Source organism: Prosopis cineraria, unplaced genomic scaffold (genome assembly GCF_029017545.1).
Source record: "Prosopis cineraria cultivar Desert tree isolate PC_DT_omini unplaced genomic scaffold, ASM2901754v1 PC7, whole genome shotgun sequence".
In the NCBI taxonomy this organism is placed as follows: domain Eukaryota; kingdom Viridiplantae; phylum Streptophyta; class Magnoliopsida; order Fabales; family Fabaceae; genus Prosopis; species Prosopis cineraria.
In genome coordinates this window covers 31,363,244-31,373,181 of record NW_026555338.1, presented here as the reverse complement: position 1 = coordinate 31,373,181, position 9,938 = coordinate 31,363,244, and the positions used below count along the sequence as shown (strand labels likewise).

Sequence of the window (9,938 nt, the reverse complement as noted above, 5' to 3'; positions counted from 1 at the left end):
TTTATCTTTTTCCCCCCTTTTTGATGAGTAGTGATCTTTTCATTTATTAAAATGAATAATTTTTATATTTCAAAATAACTAAATAGGTTTGTTAGGGGAAAAAACTAAATATTTTTACATAACATGATGGATATATATATATTTATATATATATTTTGTGTTCCTGCATAGGTGTTTGAGAAAATTTACGTCAATGAATCGGGTGCACATTCAGTGCTCATCAAGGTGATGACCCCTGAACGAATCTGGACTGTCCACATTAACGAATCTGGACAGTCCAAATTTAAATACCTTTTTTATTTTTTTATTTTTTATAATAAAAATTTATAAAATTTTAAATAAATATATTTATTATTAACATGTATTATTTATACTTAATTAGATGAGTCTAAATTTTATTAATTTTTTTATAATTTTTTATAAATTGACTATACAGATTTAGTGTGTACTGTTTAGATTTAAAATTTTTAACTTGTTATACTTATTAAATTCAAAATAGTTCAGAATAAATCTGTGTAGTTAATTTATAAAAATTATAAAAAATTAAAATTAAATGTAAATTGATCTGATTAAATATGAATGATATATGTTAATAATAAAATATATTTATTTAAAATTTTATAAATTCTTATTTTTAAAAATAAAAAAGGTTGTTAAATTTGGACTATCCAATTCGTTCAGGGGTGTGGTGCTCACCGAATGTGCTCCCCAATGAATTACTCTAGTTTCTTAAAATATATATCCATTAATCCTGTTGATGGTCTTAGCATAATTATATCAATTTTCCATCAGTTTTTATAAGTATAATACTATAATCTAGTAATTAATGTTTTTTTATATTTAAAATTTAGATCATTATAAACATATACCAGTATATAATTGACACCATGACAGGATTCCAAAACTATTTAAAACAGGTAATTATAATTAGGTATTTTAAAACTAAATTCAAATCAGGCAAAAGGGGGAAAAAAAAGATCCTTGTATGCTTAAAAGTTAATTATTTCAATCAAATTAGGTGGGTGAAAATTTTAGACATTACTTATTTAAGTGTTGTTATTGACATTTCTATTTTATTATTAATTTAAAGTTCACTCGTTAATTTAATTGCACAGAGAAAAGCCCAAGTTTCTCCTTCAAAAACAAGCGAGAATATTTTAAGTTTAAATGTTTATAAAAAATAGGGAAAATGACAACTATAGGACTTGTAAAGGTGTTAATGGTAATTGAAGAGCTTTAATTATTAAAATTTATAGAAGGATCATGATTTTTATTTGTAATTAAAAAATATAATTATCAAAATAACTAAGGAAATATGACTCATAAACATAAGTAAAGTTAATTTGTAAATATGTAGAAAGTCAATTGTAAATAGATAGTTTTATTAACTTGTGAATAATCACTTGTAAATTTTACTAAAGTTGATAATGAATTTATGAAAATTTAATTGTAAAAGAATAATATATTTATAAATTTATGTATCACTTGGAATTTAGGTTAGTTGTGAATTGAAAAAATATTATTCATAAATATATGAAATGTCACTTGTGATAAAATATGAATAGTTTTAACAATTTGAAAACTTTTTCTTGTTTCTGAATATATATTCACAATGACTTTCCACAAATTTATAAGTAACTTTTAAAAATTTAAAAGTTGTTCTCCTTAAATTTATAAGTAATAATGTAATTTTTAGTTTTGAAATTTATCTCAATTATTAATTTGGGTCATCTAATTTAATTTTTATTGATTTAGTTTTTTAAATTTATTTTGGTTATCAATTTAGGCTTTATGGTTTAAAAAGAGGGTAACATTTTTAAAATTTGACAGTATGGATAACAAAATGTTAATGATAGCAATTTAGATTAGTAAAAATAAATATAATTATTTAATTAGGAAAAGAGAAACTCTAATTTTTTTCAAAAAAAAAAAAACAAAAGAACAAAACATGGTGGAATGGATTATATTGATAAATTAAACTAATTTAAGGGTTAATATGTTTTCATTCAGCTTCATATACATGCCAAATTATTAATATACTTTACACATTATTTTGATAGTTAATTTATGTTTTAAAATTTAATGAACTCATTTGATCATTCAAAAAAAAAAAAAACACACAAGGCACCAAATTGAAAAATATTAAATTTAAAAGACTAAATTGATAGTTGAGGCATACTTAAAAATTAAAAATTCCATTATTCCAATCCATTCACAATTTTTCATATGTTCAAAAGTAACCTTTAAATTCACAATCAAAAACCAACTTTCTTTTAAGTTATCAAAGACCTTCTATTGATTATTTCAAGAAATTAAAAATATTTTAATTGCAAACAAAGACTGATTCATTTCTAATATTTCAACAATTTAAGATCTTCAATTGTTATGGATATCTTCACAAGGTTCCTAATTTTACTTTTTTTAAAAAAAATAATACAAGTTTAGACATGAAGTTTAATCCATCCAATTGCCTAATATTTTAGAATGTATAATAGCTATTAAGACATTTATAATATTTTGGATTGTATATTTCAAATTAAAATTATGTACAATGTACAATACAGTATTATAGCCCATGTTAGACTTCCATGAAGATACTATTTCAAATAAACAACACTTGAGTTGCATTCCCTTTTTTTTTTTTTTGAATTATACTGAAAACAAAAGCTTAAAAAAGCCACATATTGTCAAAGTTCATCTAAGGGGTTGATCCCACATCATTCACCAAACCTACAAGTAAAATTGATGGATGATCAAAGATACAAAAATTTTATATATTATCTTCATGGTATGAATATTAAATATCGATTCTCCAATCTCTGTGGAAGAGACATTGTGCATCGACTATGATATCTTTGAATGGGTGACTTTCCCCACATCCCCCAGTTAGCATTTTCATTACTTCCACACAATTAGAAAATAAATCTATCTTCCTGTATCCAAGGTGCCAACAAAGACTTAAATCATAATAATTTCTATGGCTTCAACTATATCAAGCAAAACATTTAGAAGTTTGCATCTAAAACCTTTAATCCATGTTTAGTTTTCACCCTAAAAACCTTTACCATAATCTGACCGAACCATTCACTTTTAAAGTAACAAACCCACCGACATTTTTATTATTTGATCTATAGATCCCTCTTTCAAAAAAAAGAAAAGGAGCTCTCTTAAAGAGATCATAATCATAGCAAGTTTTAAAGAAACTAAAACAATTATAATTATCACTCATCTTCTTCACCATCAAATACTTTCTTACATCTAGCTACCCAAATGCCTCAGTAAGTATATCCAAACAAAGTAGTCCATCTAATCTTACTAGTATTATGTTTCCCAGCTTCATCTTTCAGGTTCCATTTTACCCGTTCAACTCCTTGAAGACTAGTGAATACATTCCAGAATTCCTCTTTCACAACAGCTTGTCATCAATTGCCCGCTTGTTGACAATCTCTGATTAAATGCATCGAGTTCTCCAGATTTTCCCAGCCATACGGACAGGTATAAATCCACAGCAAGACCTCTTTTCATTCTGCTTGAGTTGCATTACTAACACGACACTTCATCACATCATACGCATCAACAAGTAGCTCTTTCCGTTAATGACCAAATTATAAATTATAATTATAATTATCAATAATTATAATTTGCGGGAAAATAAATATTTGAAAGGATAAGTGTTAATATGCTTTATCAAACATGATAATTGAATCATCAACAAACTGTAAATAAACATTTTGGCCAATTTGTATAGAAAAAATATTTATAATATCCATCAATATTGCTTTCAAAACATTAATACCCTTCAAACCTAAATATGAATTAAACGCCTAAAACAATTTTTTTTCACAAACCTAAAACAAATATTTTAAGGGGTTAATTCTTATATATGTTATATCAAATATGATAGTTATATCATCGCCAAACATTTAACAAAAGATTTGGCGAGTTAGCATGTATAATGTATAATAATATCCAATATCACACATGGGGCACAAGAAGATCTAATACATGGCGAATAATGCCCAGCATTGCTTTTAAAACAAGTCCTAAAACTGAACATGAACTGAACACCCAAAATCCTGACAATACGGTAAATAAACTGACTGAACAAAGCACATATTCCCTAATTTTATTTGTAAAACACCTTTTAAAAATAATTTAATCCAAAATATAAAACACCTTATACTATTTAAACTATTTTTTTTTCCAATTCTATCATCTCTTAATTAACGTAAAAACATTTAATGCAATTGCAACATTATTACAAGTCAAGGGAAAAAAAATTAAAAAAAATGACTTTTCTTGTAATGGGTGAAGTGTCTGACCAGTGAAATAATGGTTGAAACTATCTTGTAACAAAAATTCCTCATATCATAAATAAGGATATGTCAAGTCTAAGAACACATGACTGAAATTATAATTAAGCTACTAATGTAAAAGGGAATTTGTCCAATCGGGTACATCATGACAAGTGCTCAGAAATACGCTGAAGTTACCATAAAATTACATTGAAACAAAAATCGAGATACTCAACATTAAAAACAGTTTAATCTGTAACGCGAAATGGGAAAATAATTTGGAATGCGTGGGCAGAATGTTTACAGCTTATCTTCGTACTCAGAAAGCGGTGTCATCTGCTCCTTCAAACCCTTCCTCTTGCGAATGTCAGCAACAAGCTGTGCAGCTTGTGATCCAGCCTCCATAGGATCAGACGACATCATGTCCCAGTGATCAAACACACACTGAGGGAAAGCCTGGCCAGATGTAGCTGCTCTCAGAGTGCTTGAGAACCCAAATGACTCGATGACAGGTAGGTATGCCTTTATGTTGTAAAGGGGTGTGCCTGGTCGCTGCATCTCCTCAAACACATGCCCACGTTTCTGGTTAAGGACGCTGTAGATGCCACCAAGAGCCTGCTCAGGAGCCTGGATTTCAACGAGGTACACTGGCTCCAGAAGTCTGGGTTTAGCAGTCAATTGGGAGGCATAGAAGACCCTCCTTGCGGTGGGAATAATCTGGCCTCCTCCTCTGTGGATGGCATCAGCATGAAGAACGACATCACACACTTCAAAGCAGATGCCCCTCATGTTCTCTTCAGCCAGTGCACCTTCCTTCGATGCCCACTGGAACCCCGCAACAACTGAATCCTTGATTTCATTCAGGTACTGCACTCCCTTACACATATCCACCACCATGTTTGGTCCAAGGGTCTCGGGCCCAAAACACCAGATTTTCTTGGCCAGATCCTTGTCCCAACCATACTCTTCTGATAAGATTTTAGAACGAACCTTGGGGTCATCCCTTGGACCAATCTTGCCGTCATCAATTGCCTCAGCAAGTCCTTCCTCCAAGGGTCTTGCTTCCATGTACAGTCGGTTGTGCTTGTTGGGCGACTTGCTCATCACAGTGCGGCATGATCTCTCCATGACAGTCTCACGGAAGGACACCACAGGGTCAGATTTGATAATCTCAGCTCCGCCCATGAAATCTTCCTGCAAGTCCTTCAAACAGATCTCAAGGTGAAGTTCTCCAGCCCCGGCAACAATATGCTCGCCTGACTCCTCAATAGTACAAACAACCATAGGATCTGACTTGGCCAGCCGCTTGAGACCCTCCACAAGCTTGGGAAGATCTGAAGCCACCTTGCACTGAACAGCAACGCGCACCACAGGGGAGACAGAGAACTTCATAGCTCTGATAGGGTGAGCATCCACTTCCTTCTCATTTGTTAAAGTGGCATTCTTGGTAATAAATTGATCCAAACCAACCATGGCAACAGTGTTACCACAAGGAACATCCTCCACAGTTTCCTGCCTCTTTCCCATCCAGATAACAGTTCTCTGCACGCTCTTGACATACAAATCTTTCTTCTCTCCGGGCACATAATTGGGTCCCATAATTCTCACCTTCAAACCGGTAGAGACCCTACCAGAGAAGACACGGCCAAAGGCATAAAACCTTCCCTTATCGGATGCCGGAATCATCTTTGAGACATAGAGCATGAGAGGTCCCTCAGGATCACAGTTCCTGATTGCAGCAGCATAAGGATCATCAAGGGGACCCTCGTACAAGTTCTCAACACGATACTTTTGGGCTTTGGCGGGTGAGGGAAGATGGAATATCATCATTTCCAATAGTGCATTGCTTGCTGGCAGCCAGGTTTGCATGACACGTTTCATCAGTGGTTTGCCCATCAGATCCTTCTCATCAGATTTCATGGTCACGCCAAGTTTTTGCAGCATGGGCCACAGCTTATCCTTCTGATCATTCATGCAGGTGTTGATTATCTGCTTGATGGGCTCATAACAGAACTGAACGAACCCACGCTTGCACGTAGGAGAACCAGTGTTCTTGGTAGTCCACTTCTTGGTGGCCGGGTCGAAGAAGTTTTCACCCCACAGCCTTTCCATCATCTTTGACTCATCAACTCCAAATTTTGAAGCATACATTTTGGCAAAGTTGGTTAGGGTGAAAGCCCAACCGTGCAGGCCGGCTGAAAAAGCAACTGTTCCTTTTTCTGGGTAAACCTGGCAGTCACCGAGGAGTGGATCTTCATACGTGGCCATGATCACATTGGCATTCTCAATCACTCTCTGGAAAGTCTGGTAAGCCTCCTCCCCATCCACCTGGAGCTCAAGGAAACACCTGTCCATCTTGTTGACAGTCAGGACAGGCCTAATCCTTTCTCCCAGAGCCTGTCGAAGCACAGTCTCCGTCTGCACACACACACCCTCAATGCAATCCACCACCACGAGAGCTCCGTCGGTGATTCGAAGAGCAGCTGTGACCTCAGATGAGAAGTCCACGTGTCCAGGAGAGTCAATCAGATTGATGAGGTATTCATTCCCGTTCCTCTCTCCCTTGTAGGCCTTGAGGGATTCTTCACTCATCTCGTAGTAGAGGGAGATGCCAGTAGACTTGATGGTGATGCCACGCTCAGCTTCATCTGCCCGGGTATCAGTCATCCTGACATCACCTGCCACCTCTTGGGCAATAATACCGGCAGCAGCCACAAGAGAATCGGTGAGAGTGGATTTTCCTGCAATTAGAAAGCCAGAGGATTGAGAGTTGTATAGATATGAAAATCCATGTATTTATTTAGCACAACCAGTCAACAAAATTATATTTAACAGTTGAATAAATAGTAACACTATAGTCAAATGACTCGTTTATAAGTAAATATTAAAAAAATTCTGACAAAACATATGCATGAGAAGTTTTCGCACTAGCATTATTAAAAGAAGCAAGAAAACACAAGTATATCATACTCCCCAATGAGAACACATAATAACATCTTAAATCACAATATAGGGAATGTATCACAGTGAAAATAAGAAACAGAACCAAAAAAAAAGGTGGGGCAAATCAGTTCATACCGTGATCAACATGAGCAATAACAGACATGTTACGAATGTTATGCTTAAAGTCCATAATACGACGAAGCTCTTCAGCTGTGAACTTCACCTGCAAATAACAAAACAAATCTCGTTTTCAGCGATGCACTGCCAAAGAAATTTCAAAAGCTCAGAATTCAAGAGGCAATGTTCTTTAACTTACCATCTTGACGTGTCTTTATTTCCCGCAAAAAGAATGATGTATAAAGCTACGAAAAATAAAAAAATAAAAAAAATGAGAATCTCGTTTCATAACCAAGGATGCGGAATAAAAATACCTACAATACAAATCAGAAAGTGATCTACAACAACCAGATACTGATTATCTTCTTTCATCGGGAACAGAACCAGCTAATGGATCTAAAATACAGACTACAAGGCTATAATCCCGTAAGTGTTCATGTTAAACCAAGATCTATTTCTTAAAGTCAGCTAGCATAGGTAAGGATAGAAAATTATCAGTGAACGAAAATCAGTACACGCCAGAAAAACCCATCAATCGCCGGAAAAAAGTAAAAAAAAAAAAGCTCAAAATGTTGGTTCTAAGCTTACACGATAGTAAAATCCAGCTCAAAACAAGGTGCTGGACAAACATGTCCCGAACAAAAGAATAATCGAGCAGACCAAGTAAAAAACGCATCTAGTTATCAAGCAAATTATCGATCAAAAAATTCTTTCTACCGAAAAACATCTACCAGACCCAAAAAGAGAAAGAAAAATACACTTACAATACTAGAATTAACGATGTGAAATATATGAAGCTCTGAAGTGAAATCGAAAAGTTTAACTGAAGAAAGCAAATACCTGAACAAATCGAGATAAAAAGTAAAAATAATGGAACACTGAGATCTATAAAGGAACATAGAATCAGGAGGAAAGGATGCAAGAAAACGTACCAGAGAGGAGCAGAGGCGGCGAGGGTAAGAGAGCAGCCGCAGTCTGTCTCGTTCGTATATAAGTAGAGAGATTTGATAAGGAGAGAGGTTTCAAGGTATATACCTCGCGATCCGGGTTCTGAGTTTCATTGGGCCGGTCATGACCCGGTTCTTGCCTACCCTGTTTTCCTACTTTGTCTCGGATCTTTCTCACATTTTTCATTTTTGGGCTTAAATTGAATATTTCTTTCACAGGTACGTTAATAAAATTACATTTTTCTACCAACGAAGAATAAAAAAAATTACATTAACATATATAAAATTTGATTATAATTGACAAAAAAATATCCAAACCTTATAATTTTATCTTTAAAATATAAATATTTTCAGGGAACAAATTTTTTCCTATTTTTAAGAGACTTGACATAAATCTTTGAAAAAAGTATTATTAAATTTTAAGAAAGAGTTAATTAATTTTACATAATTTTGACTCTAGTCATCTTAAAACTTAAGGTATTTCGTTGTTTAGTGGAAAAATTAATATTTAAGTTCTCTCCACCGCTCTTTTCATCAACTTCACATCTATTAGCAAACTGAATTGTTAGATTCTTATTCTTTTTTACATTTTAACAGTATTTTTTCATAATATTAAATTTAGAATGAATCTAACAATCTGTATTTATATTTACTATAAACATAAAGCGGATGAACAATGTAACTAAATTAAGAGATGTTAATTTTTCACAATGTCACGAATTAAAATTTAAATTTTTGTTAGAAGAGAAAGAGTATTTACATCTAGTGTTTATGTTTTAAACAGGATTGTTTTCAATAAGATAACATAGATCACACACAATAAAAAAAATTATTAATAAAATTAGTTTCAAATCCATTGTCATTATTACCGATATCAATCAGTATAAAATATAAAAGTTACTGCATGACCAAATATATATATATATATATATATAAAAGCTACTAAAACCAGTGTATTCATAAAATTATGAACTTAGCAACAATTCGGACTAACCCGTCCAATTAAATTGATAGATCATTAAATTAGTATTTAATATATTTAATAAAATACTTTATTTATGATTAGTCTGATTATGATTTGACTACAATTTTAATTATTCACCCTTAAATAATTATTTTGATTAATTCAATGGCCAGTTTAGTTTTAAGTACATTAATTTCTTCACATATTTTATTGAGCTCCATTCTATTTATTTTTTTAATTCATTCAATAACGCCACTAAAATTTTAGAAAAGTATCATGCATAATTCTTCAGAATTTTTCCAGTTATAACCTAGCATGTACATTGCCAGGCTTAACATTATGGTGGATTGTCAAATACATATAATTAATGATGGCATGCTTCCCAAGCCCTTAACTCTGATTTGCATCCGCAAGGAGTTTATCATCAAGGATCCTTTCAGAATATTATAGGATAATTATATTTTCCTCACTTTAACTTTTCTCTTTGGGTTTTAAACATTCACTTGGTATTATAATCTTCTTACTCCTAATATGTGTTTGATTATCGCCAAAAAAAAAAATCTTTCAATTTTGTGCTTCTAGTCGTCAATAAAAAAAAAATGAAAACATCAAATGTAGAAGTAGCAAAATACTTCAAAATTACATGAAATTAACTAGCTATATGACGTTTAC

General features: G+C 32.6%; 1 protein-coding gene across 2 annotated transcripts; it reads right to left on the bottom strand.

Annotated features, from left to right (window-relative positions):
* Nucleotides 1-4,406: 4,406 nt before the first annotated feature.
* Nucleotides 4,407-8,360, bottom strand: LOC129315444 (elongation factor 2-like). 2 transcript variants are annotated; one of them, XM_054959111.1, is made up of 5 exons: nt 8,288-8,342; nt 8,120-8,195; nt 7,555-7,600; nt 7,374-7,461; nt 4,407-7,036 (listed from the first exon to the last, which is right to left on the bottom strand). In XM_054959111.1, exons 3-5 carry the CDS (start codon nt 7,555-7,557, stop codon nt 4,596-4,598), a joined length of 2,532 nt encoding a protein of 843 aa, XP_054815086.1. In that variant the 5' UTR covers nt 7,558-7,600; nt 8,120-8,195; nt 8,288-8,342; the 3' UTR covers nt 4,407-4,595. The 2 variants fall into 2 exon arrangements, with proteins under 2 accessions (XP_054815086.1, XP_054815087.1); XM_054959112.1 differs by lacking the exon at nt 8,120-8,195 and having other exon boundaries at nt 8,288-8,360.
* Between the last annotated feature and the right edge of the window lie 1,578 nt (nt 8,361-9,938).